This window comes from Danio rerio, chromosome 7, assembly GCF_049306965.1.
Source record: "Danio rerio strain Tuebingen ecotype United States chromosome 7, GRCz12tu, whole genome shotgun sequence".
In the NCBI taxonomy this organism is placed as follows: domain Eukaryota; kingdom Metazoa; phylum Chordata; class Actinopteri; order Cypriniformes; family Danionidae; genus Danio; species Danio rerio.
Genome location: NC_133182.1, coordinates 16,555,702 through 16,572,887, shown reverse-complemented (window position 1 = coordinate 16,572,887; position 17,186 = coordinate 16,555,702). Strand labels below are relative to the sequence as shown.

The 17,186-nt window shown below is 34.7% G+C and overlaps 2 protein-coding genes and 1 long non-coding RNA gene across 5 annotated transcripts in view; 2 read left to right on the top strand and 1 right to left on the bottom strand.

Annotated features, from left to right (window-relative positions):
• LOC141375331 (uncharacterized) overlaps positions 1-17,186 on the top strand; it is a 314,549-nt gene that overhangs the window by 151,227 nt on the left and 146,136 nt on the right. The window lies entirely within an intron of this gene.
• Positions 464-13,251, top strand: csrp3 (cysteine and glycine-rich protein 3 (cardiac LIM protein)). Of its 2 annotated transcripts, NM_001320091.1 has the most exon segments (7): positions 464-510; positions 1,368-1,390; positions 3,979-4,112; positions 8,216-8,384; positions 9,077-9,209; positions 9,431-9,524; positions 12,395-13,251. In NM_001320091.1, coding segments are annotated over 7 exon segments (669 nt in total). In that variant the 5' UTR covers positions 464-468; the 3' UTR covers positions 12,469-13,251.
• The window catches only part of zdhhc13 (zDHHC palmitoyltransferase 13), a 42,763-nt gene continuing 40,943 nt past the window's right edge, over positions 15,367-17,186 (bottom strand). Inside the window, 1 exon segment of one of the 2 annotated variants that reach the window (NM_001008650.3) lies at positions 15,367-16,290. In NM_001008650.3, the coding sequence (NP_001008650.2) occupies positions 16,152-16,290 (139 nt within the window). In that variant the 3' untranslated portion in view covers positions 15,367-16,151. 2 annotated transcript variants of the gene reach the window in all.

Below are 17,186 nucleotides of genomic sequence, written 5' to 3'. Positions count from 1 at the left end.
GCGCGCTGCTTTTCCGGTGTAACACCGACTCTAAACAAAATTAACATATTGTCATGACTGAAACGGCTGAATCCACAGCTTTAATTTACAACATGAAATATCCTGAAGGAAAAGTAGGAATAGTGGTTGTTTTTTTGTATTTTTTAGAATGACAGTCTGTGTGTATTTCTTTTTTATTATTATACAGTAGAACGGTGAATCTGAGGAAGAAAGAAACACTCGAAAGAGCAACACACCAACAACAGGTCAGGATGACGTATTTTTGTTATTTCGCACTCAGGCCTTGGACACGTTAAACATTTGAGTTCAGGATTGAATACACTGCATTGTTTTTGTGTATTGTCAGCAGTTAATTTCAGAGGATGGTCTAGTCTGGATGTCAGCACGACCCTTCAAATTATGAGTGAGTGTGTTTGGAGCGGAGGGACTGACGGACAGTATATAAGCGGCCACCGGACAGGGGCAGAAATGGACATCATCAGACAGCTCAGCGCTTTATTTTCACAAACTGTAAGTAGAAATTCACACTTTTATGACTGTCCATGGCTCGTAATTTGCGCTGTGCGTTATTTGAATGCTAGTATTCATTGAAATTAATCTGTTTTGAGAGTTTATTCAACTTTAAGTGGTTAAAAACCAGAGAAGGCTAATGATGAATTGGTTCATTAAAATGATTAAAAATAAATTAAAAATACACAATAAAATGCTTGACAAACAAATACAGTAGATTTATTGATTAAGGTAATCCTATTTCTAATTAATTCTTCCAAATGACTTTTTATAATGTAAAATAATAAAATAATGTTGGCCATCAACGTATAAACATTAATGATGTTATACTAATTATACTGTTTCTTTTTGTTTCATTTAAGTTTTTGTTGCTGAGATTTACAATTCACAGCATCAGTAGACATATGTCACTTTTACAGCTTTTACAGTTTAAATTCCCCAATCAGGGACCAAAAGAGACAACACACATTTCTTCATAACAGCAACAGAACATATCCCTTTGCCTTATTTTACATCATCCTATTTAAAATACTATATACAGAAAAAAGAGAATAAAGAATTAAAAGGGGGTTGGGGGTGAAAACAATAATACCAGTATAAATAAGTCTTAAAATTCTATAGAAGATAAACATAAGGTTGAATGGGAGTAATGTACTCAATCCATTTAAACCATAAGTCAACAAATAAATCTATTTGGTTGTGCACACTATGTAATTTCTTCCATAATGAAGATATTTTTCAAAGCATCAATTAAATCTTGCATTTGTGATGGATTAGTTTTATACCAGCATCTAGTAATGGCTTTTTTACTTGAAGCAATGATAATTCTATACATATATTTGTTTTTTCTTTCCAAGGAATCCATTGACAGCATACCCAAGTAAAGTACCTCAAAGCTGAAATCAATTGAGATATTTAAGATATATTCTAAAATGCCATGTATCCCTAATTATACTCTTCTATAGTTTATTTATTTATTTATTTATTTTACCAATCATGATGATTACGAAATTGATTCAGAAACACATAAATGAACCTTAAGGCATGGAACAAGCTAAAATTATTCAAAAATATTGTTCATTGTTAAAGAATAAAAAAAAATGACTAAAATATAGTCAAGTATAAAAGCAGGCCCTTAGCCAAGGGGGTTCGAAAGACCCACCCCTTACTGACAAAAGTCCAGAATTTGTCCCAAACATGAGCCCATTTGTCTTATTTTGATTGCTATGCCATCAAAATAAAGTGAAAATAACCCATTGACAAAGATTCAGGTTGTGGTTGTGACTTCTGCTAATCAGTTTTGGCCAATGGAAAGAATTATTTCCATTAAGTCCAACATCTAAAACCATCTAAATATTGGACCTTATTACTGGGGAAAAAAAACTATAAAAAGGTGTGAAGCACCAAAAACAGCCCATATTAAAATTAATTTGAATACAAATTTGGCTATTGTTGTCATCCATTAATTTTCAAATGTGCTTTTTTTTAACAAGAGAGGGTAGAAAACGTGAAGCTCTACATTTTATTATTTTTATTCAAATTGTGAAAATATGACTGAGGATAGTTTAATGAGCTGGCCAATTAAATCTTATATTTAAATAGAAAATGAGGCATACAAGTGCAAAAAGGTCCACTTTTTGAGAAAAAATAACCACCCCTCTTACCAACCTGGCTACGGGTCTGAAAAGTTATTTCAAATATTATAATTGATATTATATTCATATATTAATATAAAAGGATATTAATTCTGAAAGCATTGAAACATACTACAGAAGCTAGGCTTTTGTAAATCAATATAAATAATATAATTGATTCGGAAAACTGCATTCAAGCAGACATGTCTTTTAATCTTAAGCCTATTTCTGTACCCTTATCACTGCATTCCACACAAGTGAGGTGATATTCTGCCCGCTCAAAGACGTGAGACAGAAAGAGACTAAATGACATATTACTTTGAGATAAGACGCATCTATTTTTATATCTGACCTATCACGTATCACATAAATGAAGGAAGCCGGTGGTTCTAATTCAAAAAATAAAATGAAATAAAAAAAAATAACAGGAAAAGATTATTTGATGTTAGATACTTTACCCAAAATTGAAAATAAAAATCATTTTATCACCTACTTGTTACAAACTGATTTTTTTCTCTCTGTTGAACACAATAGAAGATATTTCGAATAAGGCTTTTATAATTATTTCTTTCGGGGGTTTTCACCTTTTTGAATTGATAGGACAGTAGAGAGTATAGAAAGGAAAGTGTGGGGAGCAGAGAAATGAGAAAGATCGGCGTAGGAGCTCGATGCGGGAATCAAACTCCGGTCACCATGAACACCAGAGTTCCATGTGTCGACTACACCATTGGTGGCCACTATTTACAAAACTGTTTAAAACCACTTGTCATCATTAGCCCATTATCCCAATGTGAAACACATCTAATTTGTTTCACGATGGGAAATCAAATTCACAACTAATTCACAAAGAAAAAGTTCCAGATGCTAAATTTCCATCAATTTGTTAGAGCAGTTAGAGACAGTAGTATTGGTAACCTAGCAACCAACATTAAACAAGGCAATTATAATGGTGATGTAATATTGATTAGTCAAGTGGGTCAAACTATAGAATACACAAGACGTGTCACTCGTAAAGTTTTGAATAAGAATAGTGTAATGATCAACATGGCGAATGAACCCTGCTAGTACCGGAGCTAGTCAGCGATCTATATAGACTGATGAATCTCCGGGGGAGGGGCTCGGACCAGACATGAGTTTCTGCAGATTTTGTTCGATTAGAACATTTAGAAATTAAACTAGAGAGACACAGTTATTGTTAATTTTATTTGTGATTCCTAATATGAAAGTTAATCATAAGCTTGGCAAGCAGTTTTGGAGAATTTGATGTTTTCCCATTCAGGCACAATGCCCAAGCATACAGACCGAGAGGAATTTCAAAGATGGCCGTCGAGTGAAATGACAAGCCTTAAAGGGACTTTGAGCAGGTGTAATGCTTGCTAAATCAGTTTATTATTATTATTATTATTATTGCCCATTATTCACATTAACCCTCTTCCTGCAAGTCCAAACTGAGTGTAAAAAGTATTTTAGTGAATGAATGGATTTTTTAATTTGAAATTTTACATTGTCATCACTCATTTTTTTTTCTTGAAAATGGACTGATGAATGAACACAAGCTGATGGAAACCTTGTTACTGACTTCCGCAGTATTTGTGATGCTATTATGAAAGTAAATAGCAACCAGTTTCCAACATTCTTCAAAATATCTACTTATGTGTTTAGCAGAAAATTAAAATCAAAAGTTTGACACCACCTAATGGTTAATGAACAATAAGTAAATTTTCATCTTTAGTTGAACTGTCTCTTTAAATATTTTTAACACTCACTCCTTCTAGCTAATGTTTTTGGCTGGTTTGGTTTGATTGTTTTTCTTTCGCATTCCTGTAAACATCAGCGCGACTTTGCCAGAACCGACGATGCCAAATTGGGGTGGAGGAGCTAAATGTGCGGCCTGTGAGAAGACGGTTTACCATGCGGAGGAGATCCAGTGCAACAGCCGCAGCTTCCATAAAACATGCTTCATCTGCAGTAAGACAACAAAGCATTCACAAGAGGATTAAATGTGATATTTACCATGAAAGGAGTATATTAAATGTCAGCTTTGAGTGTGATGAGATTGTTGCAAATGCTAGAACAATCTTGGTTAAAATAAATTAATAATAATAATAAAAAGAGCTGCGATGCAGTGGCACAGTAGGTAGTGCTGTCGCCTCACAGCAAGAAGGTTGCTGGTTCGAGCCACAGCTGGGTCAGTTGGCGTTTCTGTGTGGAGTTTGCATGTTCTCCCTGCGTTTGCGTGGGTTTCCTCTGGATGCTCCGGTTTCCCCCAAACTTCAAAGACATGCGGTACTGGTGAATTGGGTAGGCTAAATTGTCCGTAGTGTATGAGTGTGTGTGAATGTGTCTCAGAAATGGGTTGCAGCTGGAAGGGCATCCGCTGCGTGAAAACGTGCTGGATAAGTTGGCAGTTCATTCCGCTGTGGTGACCCCGGATGAATAAGGGGATTAAGCCGACAAGAAAATGAATGAATGAATAAAAAGAGCAATGAACACGAATAAATCATTTTCAACAAATACAGCAACATTTCATTAACAATGAAAATCTACTGTAAAAAAAATCGAGATCAATAAGTCATGATGACATTAATTCAGTCTTTCAACTTATAATTCTTTTTAAAGTCACCCAAACTTTTAGCTTAGCTTAGCATAGATCATTGAATCAGATTAGACCATTAACATCTCGCTTTAAATCGAGCAAAGAGTTGTCTAATTTTGGAGTATGTCTACGTGTCTTTGTGATTGCAAGGCATGCTCCCAACAGGCAGTCACGATTTTTAGGCTCTGTCTAATATTGATGCTATGGTACAGTAGTAAATTTCCTTGATATATCGGCCTACAAAATAGAAACTTTTTGTTTGTTGTAAGTCAGGATGTACAAGATGTAACTACAGTAATGTCAAGCTTTAAATAGTGTCAAAATAATCTTTTTACCTGAAATTATTTAGATTTATCAAATGATATTTCTATTCATCTCAACTTAGGATTAGTCAAACTAAATAGAATTATTAAGTTAAACTTTATATAACTAAATACATTTAGTTGAAACCTGAATCATTTATTGGGGTGAGTTAAATTAACAAAACATTTTCATTTTGTAGTGTAGCAAAATTGATCTATTTTAACAAGTGAATAAGATGCTAATGGTCTAATCCAATTCAATGATTTATGCTAAGCTAAGCTAAAAGCACTCCTGCCAGACATAAAGATTAACTGAATGAATTTATGAGTGGTTAAACTCAACTGCTTAACTCTATTGACCTTATTCTAAAATGCGGAAGTGCGCCTGTTTTCGTGATTGTTTTAGAACTTCCGTTTAAGTCGCCTATAGGAGAAATGACTAGGAATAATAAACGGCAGAAAACGGTCAAACTACTTGCTCTACAAACAAATGTTTGCATGACTATATAGACCAAGTAGAATAGTATAATAAAGAAATTTTAGTTTGCAACATCAAACAGTGAAACGAGCAGTTTTTAATGTCTAAAAATGAATGGAAGTGAATGAGACCGGAAGTCTTGAGCCAAAAAGATTCAAATGGCAGCGCCCGCTCATCGGCGCAGAATAAGGTGAATAGAGAACTTGTAAAAAGTGTTCCTTTAAGGTGCCTTTTAATATATTTATAAACAACTATTGATTATTAATAAGTTGTCCAGTCTGGGGAAAAAAATCAACTGCCATCAAGAGTGCTTTCTGAACTGTTTCCAGCATTAAATTTTAAGGGTTGCCAGGGAGGGTGGTAACGGTCTGTTTGAGACGACTAACACTCTGGTGTAGTTAAAACCCCTGTTGTTTGCCACCGTTCAGCAGCCTGTTTCCATCTGCTGCAGATGACAGCAGCCGGGACACTTTGGTCTCCCCGAGCCTCTTGTTCATCAGCCTAAAATTAGACTCCAAGCCAAGCTCCCATGAGCCTCCTGAGCTCATCCTGGCTGGAAGAACAGCAGCTGATGAACACAGACAGAAGATGAGCTGTGAGATCACCATCCAACTCCAGACTCAACTGGACCAGTTCACATTGGAATACATTTATTCATTTTCCTTCGGCTTTGTTCCTTTATTCATCAGGGGTCGCCACAGCGGAACGAACCACCAAGTTATTCAGCATATGTTTTACACAGCAGATGCCACTTCCAGCTGCAACCCATTACAGGGAAATATCCATACACACTCACATTCACACACATGCACTATGGACAGTTGAGTTTTTCCAATTCACCCATGTCTTTGTACTGTGGGGGAAACGGGAGCACCTGGAGGAAACCCACACCAACACGGCGAAAACATGCAAACTCCACACAGAAATGTCAACTGATCCAGCCGAGACTCAAACCAGCAACATTCTTGCTGTGAGGCCATAGTGCTAACCACTGAGTCACCGTTTCTTCGATTTGAATACATTTTCATAATATTATTCCTAGTCAACACAGGTAGTCTGCGACTTAATAAACTTGTTAGTTAATTAAAGGGATAATAGAACCACAAAAAATAATATTCTGTCATCATTTACTGACCCTCCACTTGTTCCAATCCTGTCTGAGTTTCTTCTGCTCAACACAAAAGACTACATGTTAAAAAAAAACGGTTATACATTCACTTCAACATTTTTTTTTCTCTACTATGGAGGTCAATGGCCAGTGGTTTGCTACATTTTTCAAATTTTCTACATTTATGTTCAGCAGATGAAAGAAAATGAAGGTTTTGAATCACTGAGAAAACTCAGATTTTCATTAAACTGGAAATCCCAGAAATGTTGTTTTGCTTATTTATTTATTAGTTGTAACTTAAAAAAAACATTTCAAAATATTTAAATAAGTGATTAAATAAATAACATAAAATCATTAGTTATAAACACAAATCAATGTGTAAATAAATAAATATATTATAATTAAAATGTGAATTCACTTGTATTTTGCATTGTTTTAGTTCAATACAAAACATTTGATTACAAATGATATCATAATTTGACTGAAACACGAAAAAGCAGAACAACTTGATAATTACAGCTGTTTACAGTTGATCAGACTGCGTATTACAGACTACAAATTACCTGATGAAAAATGTCAGAAATGTAATCTAGATTACAAACTATAGATAAGGTAATCTAAATGACATATTAGAAATAGTATAATTTGACTCCCCTTAAATTACTTTAGACTTGCTTATTCTGTTTGTTTATTTAATGGTCTCCAAATTCTGAAGATTGGATTATAGATTTTATTTAGCCTTTATATTTTGTTTATTTATCATTATATATTTTTTTTCAATTTATTATCTTTTGTTGAAGCCAAACAACAACAACACTAATTGTGAATCAAGAAAATACAAATAATTTACTTCACTAATATACTGTGTATATATACTGTATATATATATATATGTGTGTGTGTGTGTGTGTGTGTGTTGAAGATTTCAACACATTTCTAAACATACTAGTTTTAATAACTACATTTTTAATAACTGATTTCTTTTATCTTTCGCCATAATATTTTACTAGACATTTTTCAAGATACTAGTGTTCAGCTTTAAGTGCAATTTAAAGGCTTAAATAGGTTAATTAAGCAAGTCAGGGTAATTCGACAAGTCATTGTATAGCAGTGGTTTGCATTGTGGACAATAAAACAAAATGCTTAAGGGGGCTAATAACATTGACCCTAGGCTAATATGTTTTTTATTTTTTATTATTAAAAAACGGCTTTTATTCAGGAAAAATATCTAGTATCCAGTTAATATTATTTAAAGAAACTTCTATAAAGCTTAGTGACATTTAAAGGCTTAACTAGGTTAATTAGGTTAACTAGGCAGGTTAGGGTAATTAGGCAAGTTATTGTATAATGATGGGTTTGTTCTGTTGACTATCAAAAACATATAGCTTAAAGGGGCTAATAATTTTGACTTTAAAATGGCTTTAAAAAAATTTAAAACGGCTTTTATTCTAGCTGAAATAAAAGTAATAAGAATTTCTCCAGAAGAAAAAAATATTATAATACATACTGTGAAAATTTCCTTGCTCTGTTAAACATCATTTGGTAAACATTTAAAAATGTATATATGCATGATTTGTTTGTTTTTAGTGGTTTGTCGTAAAGGTTTGGACAGCACCACAGTTGCCGCACATGAGTCTGAGATATACTGCAAAACCTGCTACGGCAAGAAATATGGTCCGAAAGGTTATGGGTATGGCCAGGGTGCTGGAGCTTTGAGTTCTGACCCGGTCAATAATGAAGAACTTCAGCCTCAAGAGTACGTCCTCAAAATACACTCATAATGTTGAACGTTTTTTGTTATGCATGAACTGACTTTTACCAAGTTTTAAGGACAGATTTATACCCTTAATGCATGTTCATATGCAAAAATCATTTTACATTGATTACACTGAGATGCCAATTTTTATGAAGGATACAGTACATACAGTGCTCAACATAACTGACTACACCCGATTTTGAAAATGAATATTTTTAACCATTTCTCAGTGAATATAGGTCATATATTTTGGTGTATTTGAACAAAATAGATTTACTAAACCAATACATTTATTCAAATAATATTTTAGTCACCGAACATCTTTAGAAATGGAAAGATAATACATTTAAATTCATGCAAAATAAAAAAAAAAATGACAAACTACAAAAACTCAACAAAATTTTTTTCTCTTGAATGTTTTTTTTTTTCGTATACATTTGGGCTACTAATTTTGGACCGTTATCATGAGTTATTTTGTTAGATTAGCTTCAGATTTGTATATACTGTATACTTTAAAATGCGTGTATGCTAATGTATGAATAAAAAAAATGAAGTACTCCTCTGTCTTAGGGTTGGACTTGTGCTATCGGACACTAGCTGTATATGAAATCTTAAGATGTCCATATTTAGATAACCTGTATGTGTGTGTGTGTGTGTGTGTGTGTGTGTGTGTGTGTTCTGAACATTTTAAGGCCCAAAGCTCCACGTCCTGCACCTGCGAACTCAAACTCAAGCAAGTTTGCGCAGAAGTTCGGGAGTACAGATCGCTGTCCTCGCTGCTCTAAAGCTGTTTATGCAGCGGAGAAAATCATGGGTGCTGGAAAGGTAAAACCACTGCAAAAATTACCCTGAGAAGCTGACGCTGCATTAATGCTACAATACACTGCTAAAATATGAAATATATTATTAATAAACCACCTAATCTAAATACGTAGCAGATTCTGAGAAACTGTTCCTCCTCAGCACTTCTGCAATATGCTGCTGTCACAGGTCAGCGCTGTGTAAAGTAGTAATTCATCAGTCTGTACCTGCTTTTGATCCAACAGCCCTGGCACAAAACCTGCTTCCGCTGTTTATTGTGCGGGAAGAGCCTGGAGTCCACCACCGTGACGGATAAAGATGGAGAGCTCTACTGTAAAGGTACAATCAATCAAAGGAAACTGCTCAATCTCATTAGTATCACTTAACTGATCAATAGATGCTGTTTCAAAGACCTAGTTAATGTTCAACAGCCATTACAGCACAACTGATGCAATCAACAGCTCAAATACTGTAGCCGTGTGAATAAAGGGTTAGTTCACCCAAAAATTTAAATTGCGTTATTAATCACTCACCTTCATGTCGTTACATTCCCAAGACCTTCATTCATTTTCGGAACACAAAGACATTTTAGATGAAACCTCAGAGCTCTCTGACCCTCCATAGACATCAGGGGTCCAGACAGGGCCGGAGTGGGACTCCTTTTCAGCCCTGGAGTTTCAAGCCTCAGAGCGGCCTACCTCAGTTCACGACTGACTATATTAAAATAAGGTCATTCCAAATCAGTTTCTAATTACACTATCACGTCTTTTTTTGAGAAAAAAGCTGCTTTAGAACTTCAAATGTTCAACAACCCTAACATTATTATATGTCTTAACAATAAAAAAAAAAAAAACATACTCAGACAGGGATTAAACCCGGGTCGGCAGCGTCATAATCTAACATGCTAACCACTGGACCACAACAGTTGTATATTGAGATGTGACCCATCGGAGTTATATCATCATTATACATAAAAAGAGCAGAGCTGCGGTTAAATAATGAATAAGAAGACTGTGGTCAAGTAAATAAATAAATTAATTTAAATTAAGTGTGACTGCTGAGAGCAACAGATTCTGGAGCTAGGGACAACGGCCCTCGCGGCCAAAAAACGGACCGGCCCACCGGGAATTCTCCTGGTCCTCCCGATTAGCCAATCCGGGCCTGGGTCCAGAGATGTTTTAAGTTCAGAAAAGGAACCAAAGATATTGCCGAAACATTCCATGTTACTTCAATGGTTTAACTGTCTTCATAAAAAGCTCCATAAACACCTATGGGCCAAGCGGCAACCTCCTGCTCTCACTTGTGAAGCTAATACGGAAGAAGCTGAATTTGCAATTCATCAACTGGCCTCTGGGGGCTGGCTCCAAAACAGAGCGAATTGACATCAATTTTAAAATGCCCAACTTTACAGCAGAAATGTCCATATTTTTTACAGTCTATGTTTTATTCGCAAAAAAACAAACAAACCCCAAAACACTATAAAAAGACTTTGTTTTCCACTGTCTTCCACATCAGATTAGGTTGTTTAAGAAAAAAACACACACACACACTTGGATAGAAGTTTTCTGTTGTTGTTTTGTTAGGGTTAGGAACCTACTTATACCACACCTTGGCGACAAATTTGTACCTTTGTGGAGACAATCTCCAAAAAACTCCTTTTCTGGGTCATCATCATTTGTAAAATGTATGATATATGTACATATGAATATAAATTCAGTATAAAGCATAATTAGAATTGATTTGTTTAAATATAAACATTAAATCAACTTTGTTTGTCAATGTCTTCCACATCAGATTAGGCCGTTTACTATGGAAAAAACACACTTGCGTGTAGAGCTGAAGTTGTTGCTAGAAGGGATACAGCTATGGCTGAAAATTGGCGAGAATTATTTATTAAACTACCCATTAAATTGTGTTTTATTAACATTTTCCACTACCCCAAACCTTAAGCTATCCCTTATAATTATTTAAAAGTGGCAATTGTTGTACAGTGTCACAAAAATTATATTACACTGATGTGAACATGCCGTAGGATCCGCAGATGTATCCCATCTAGACTTTAGCTAGCGCTGCTGACTCTAATGGAAAACATCCCATACAACATGTGTACGGAGACATGGAAGGGACGTGATGGTGGGGGAAAAAATGGGTGGAAGAAAAAAAACTGAGTGGGAGAAAAAAAAAAAACAGTAATAGGAGAATATATATATATTTTTTTAGGTTTTTGCATTCCCTAGCAAAGATGTTTCGCGTTATCTCACAAAACTTTCCACAAACACTTCCTGTTCACTTCAAACATGTCAACCCTCCCGTTTTTGCCGGGATTCTCTCGTGTTTTACCATTCTTTCCCAATATCATCCTATCACATCTTTGAGAGGGAATGCAAAACATCTTTGTGAGGGAACGCAAAAACGTGTAAATAAATTTTTTTTTTTTTAAAAATTATATATATATATATATATATATATATATATATATATATATATATATAGATAGATAGATAGATAGATAGATAGATAGATAGATATCACTGTTTTTTCCTCCCACCCATTTTTTTTCCTCCCACTCAGTTTTTTTTCTTCAATTTTTTTCCCCACCATCACATGCCATCATGTGCACCCTTGCAAGGAAGATAAGACATTGATGAACAAATCTATTTTTACTGGGTAAAGAAACTATATAGCGGTCATAAATACCAGAATTTTCACTTTTGGGTGAACTAACCCTTTAAAGCCTCTCTTTGTGTTGAAATGATTTATCATCCCAACAGAAATCTCCATTATATTTGGCATGAAATGACAACTCCAATAGTCTTTTCTTCTCTGTTTTGATGCATCTGGGAATGACAATCACCAAAAGGAAAATGAAAGTAGGACGGGACTTGATTTTGTCCACCAGACACTGACTGGACGGTTGCTGTTTGCTATTGGTGGATCTTACGCGAGTGACAGATTGCTCTGCCCTGACACGAACGCAGCATCAGAGAAAAGATATTGACGAGGGAGGAAAGTTATTTTGGTTTTGAAAGGTTCAAATGATATTTAAGAGGCACAAGAATTTTATATTAGGAAGTTTAATCCGAAAGTAGGAGAATTGTCAGCTTTGAATTCATCTTGCTGATTATGAAACATTACAAATTACTAGTTTAAACTTTACCATCATTTAAGAACATTTGTGCGTTATTTATTTCTCTATTTTTGTGTTTCAGTTTGCTATGCCAAAAACTTTGGTCCGAAGGGGCGGGGCCTGGGGAACCCGGGCATGGTCGAGGAGAGTGTGTGACAAGTGTAGACCAATCAAGTGCAACCTCCTATTCATCACATGATATTTAAACATGGCTGTCAGTATTTGCCTCCTAGTGGCAGCTGCAAGAAAATTAAACACAACAAAAAACAATCATATTTCACTTTGCGCACATTATATCAATTTTATCAACATGTTTCAATACGCCCAAAGCTCGGTTGCAAAACTTTTCATCCCAAACGACTTTCCATTGGAGATTAAAGACCGGCAAATGTTAGTCGTGTGCAGTGGAAATGCAGCTTTATACATGAAGCTGAAGTGTGGAACTTACAGAAACAACTTACACTTAATCACGCCATTTGGTTAAGCCTGTTCCAGTGTGAGGATGTTTGGTATAAAGCAGTACAATGCTGAAATGTAAAAAAAGTATTATGTTCTACCATTAGCTTAGTACAAGACCTATTTAACTTTCTTCAGTTGAACACAAAAGAAAATCATTTGAAGAATGCTGGTAGCTAGCACCCACTGACTTCCATAGTCATTTCTTATTTTCTATGGATGTGAATGGGTGTCAGAAACCAAGACTGAAGGAAGAAACTCAAAGGTTTACAACTACACGATGAGGTTATTTTCATTTTTGGATGAACGTATGAAAGTATCGTAACACAAAGTGCACACTTCAGCTTTATATCTGATCTTATGTTAAATTTATGCACTAATTACTTCATAAACTGTAGCACAATTATATAAATCCTGTCTACTGTACTGTAATTGTCATGTCATAAAAATGTAAATCAACATTTAATAAAGATATAAGATGTGTCATTCAGCGTTGATTCCTGATACTTAGATAATGGTTTTAAATGAGTGATTTTATAAAATCACAAACTAATGATCAACCTAAAGGAATAGTTCCCCCAAATAGGAATATTCTGTTATCATTTACTCACCCTTGACTTGTTTCTTTGCTTTGTCGAACACAAAAGAAGATATTCTGAAGAATGCTGGAAACCAACAACCAGGGCTTGACATTAACACTTGCCAACCCGCCAAATGCAGGTTAGACAGTCCCGCAGGTTAATGGCGGGTTACACAGTCACTCCCACTAGCCACTTTGGCTGGTTGAAAATAATTTTTAAATTGTGGTTTTCTTAAAAGCAGGATTCGACTACAAGGATGGCCCAATATGCATGCAAATGTGATCTTAGAATCGAGATGCAGCACGACTGACAAAAATAATTGTGTCCGCGCGAGCAAAAGAAAGATGAATACCAAATGAGAGGATGATCACTCGCGCTAACAACTGATGTGATGGGTGAGACTGTTCAAAACTTGTGTGCGAAACTGGTACCTTGCGTGAAGCAACCGTGCCTGGAAGGCAACTGTGATCGGTTCTCTTTCAAACAGACCAGACAAAAAGTTAAGCTCATGCACCCACCGTCTTGCTGCTTTCAAGAGCTCTAAATTTGTCTTTGTGTAAGCAGCACTGGTTGCTTTTGCTTTGAACAGATTATTAATTGGCCTTAACTGTGTGTGTGTGATCATCCTTTCATTATCACAAACAGACATTTTTTTCACCTATTAAATGTTAATTAGAATGTTAATTAGAATGGTAAAAAGAAAGGTTAATCATCTTATTTTTTTATAACTACATTGCTTTAAATATGAGATTAACTCTCCATTTATGTGTAGTTAACTGGTGATCTGGGGGAGCTTTAGCCAGGACAGATTACTGTGCATATTTTTGATACATGACAATAATTATTTTTTAAAAGTCAATTGTTTAGAAGTTTTTTTTTGTTTTTTTTAAAGACATGTTTTGTTAAATAAAAAGTATATATTTAGCTTGTTTTGAAACTTAAAATTTGTGGCTAGGAAATAATTATTGTTTGGTGTGGTCAGAGATAAATTTGGTAAATTCTTAATTTTGAGTTCTGAAAAGTCACGTGAAATAAAAACTAATTGCAGTATAACACTATGAAATCATGACCTATTTGCTCTACACGAAATACAAAAAGTGAAATGAATGAGGAGGCATGTGGACATATCACAAAATCTAAATCAAGTCATTTTTGCATGTCAAAGTCATATTTATGCATATAAAAATATTTTACCAACAAAAAAATTGTGGCTAGTGAAAATGCAGAGTGGCTAGTAACGTTGGAAAACTACTAGCCACTGTGGATGCTGATCAAAAAAGTTATTGTCAAGCCCTCCCAACAACCACTGAATTCCATACTAGGAAAAATAAAAGTTCAAGTGGAAGTCAATGGTCACCAGCTTCCAAAACATTCTTCAAAATATCTGCTTTTGTATTCAGTAGAAAAAAAACCCTCATCATACTTATTATTTTTATTAGCTTAGCAGCCATAAAACAAAACCAAACTTTTGCTTACCACCCCAATTTTGATGTCCTAAAATCATAAATAAAAAAAGTTAATCAGCATTCTGACATGTTCAGCATCTATTCAACTCAGTTTTACTGGAGCTTTAATTACTAATGAAAAATGTTTAGTCAGAATTGTTATTTTAGCGTCAATGTCAAATTAAAGAAAATAATTGAAAAATCTGATATTAAAGGGATAGGTTACCCCAAAATTAATTATTCTGCCTGTTGTTGGAAATGGGTAACCATTGAACTCCATAGTCGTTGTCTATCCTACTATGTCAATGAATTCTAAAATCGAAGACAAAAGAACATGAAGTAATTTTTTTGTTTTTGGGTAAACAATAATATAATAATAATAATAATAATAGTTATTTTTAATATAATATAATAATTACTAATTATAAACTTTAATGAAATAATAACAATAATAATAATAATAGTTTAAGGGCATCCTTAATGATCAGTCTGGCCCCATACTTTTCATTTTCATGCATTACAACTAAACGCGAACAATCTAAATAAACACATCGACAAACACTAGAACCAGCTAATTACAAAACAAGTCTGATTTATTCCAAAGCACAGAGCAGGATTCAACAACAGCACATTTCCCTTATAATGACACTGCGTGATACAGAAGAATGCGAAGAGCAAGATGATGCTAGCGGACACTAGCCTGAACTACACAGTGGTTATTTCAAAGCTTAAACAAGACAAAAAATTTTTCCGTCATTTAAAATATCACTGATTGAGTATAAAGGGTAAAAACAACACTAATAGCTAATAAAATAAAATATATTAAATTATATGATTAATCTGGCATGTATAACGCTATAAAATGTTCAGGAGGGGAGCGGCGATGCATCTGATCGTAACAAAGTCATTTCAAATACATTTTTAACATGTATGCTTCGCAAAATTACAAGAAAATCAGCTTTTTTTTTTTTTTTTTTCGTTTTGTAGAAATAAAATTGCTCGGATTTACAAATCTCGTCACAAAGAGCTCAAGGATAGTGGTCACTGATGGAGTAAAAACCAAACCGGTGTGATTTTTACTGTACCTTACAAAATATTTCGGTTCAAAATATACCAGTATGCTTATAAACGCGTACTCCATGTATAACTTAAACTGTAAGGCAGAAATCAGGTGTATTTCGTGCGAATATAAAAGGTGGATGTTCTTAGCAAATAGAACTAATTATCCAAATGATCATTCAGTCTGTTCTTCATTTCCATAATAAAAAAAAGAGGCGTTAAATTCAAACCAATGGCTCCAGATCTGGGACGTCTCTCTCCCTGAGTGGATGATTGGTTGCTGGGGGTGGGCGTGGGGTCAAACGGCATCGGGACTGCTGAACATATCTCTGCCGAGACCCATGGGATGCTGCTGAGTCCAGTCCAAAACCATTGGCTTGCAGAGACCACAGAAACGCCACTGGAAGAAGTTCACCAGGTTCTTCACCACTCCATGACTATGAGAGAAGAAAACATTTCACTAAAGAGAGAGAATTTCCTCCACTTTTTTGGGAAAATAAGCTATTTTGTCTGAATGAGAATATAGTTCCTTGATATATATCAACTTTTCCCTTTCGTTGGACAAAGCACATGATATAACTACAGAGGAGTTGAGCTTTAAATAGGAGAATTATCTAGTCGATTTTTGAGTGAGATGCTAATGGTCTAATCTGATTCAATGACTTATGCTAAGTTAAGCTAAAAGTGCTCTGAAGTCTGGCAGACCTGGAGATTGGCTGGAGGGATTTAAAAATGGTAAAACTAAGCTGTTTAACTTTAGGGGAGTTTCACCCAAAAAAATAACTCCACTTTTAGGCTCATTTTTTTGGGTGAACCGGTTAAGACAGACGACTGCAGGTCAATGGGGTAAAAAATAACAACATCTAATTGTTAAATCACTATACTTACCCAGTTAATTCACTACATTAAAGGGAAAGTTCACCCAAAAACAAAAAACTACTTGCAATTTATTCACCCTCAAGTGGTTCCAAACCTTTATGAGTTGCTTTCTTCTGTTGAACACAAAAGAACATATTTTGATGAAAGCTGAAAACTTGTAACCATTGACTTGCATAGTAGGAAAAACAATGGAAGTCAATGGTACAGGTTTTCAACCTTTTTCAAAATATCTTCTTTTGTGTTTAACGTAAGAAAAAGAATCATAAATTTTAGAAACTTTTAAAGAGTGAATAAATTATGACAACTTTGCTTTTTGGGTGAGCTAAAATTATTATAAAAATATTGAACACAGCGTACTAAATTAATAAATACATTTTGTGACATAAGGAATTATGAAAAAAAGAAATTGGCAGAAAAATAAATCAGAATTTTTGGTAGAATGAACTGGTGTATA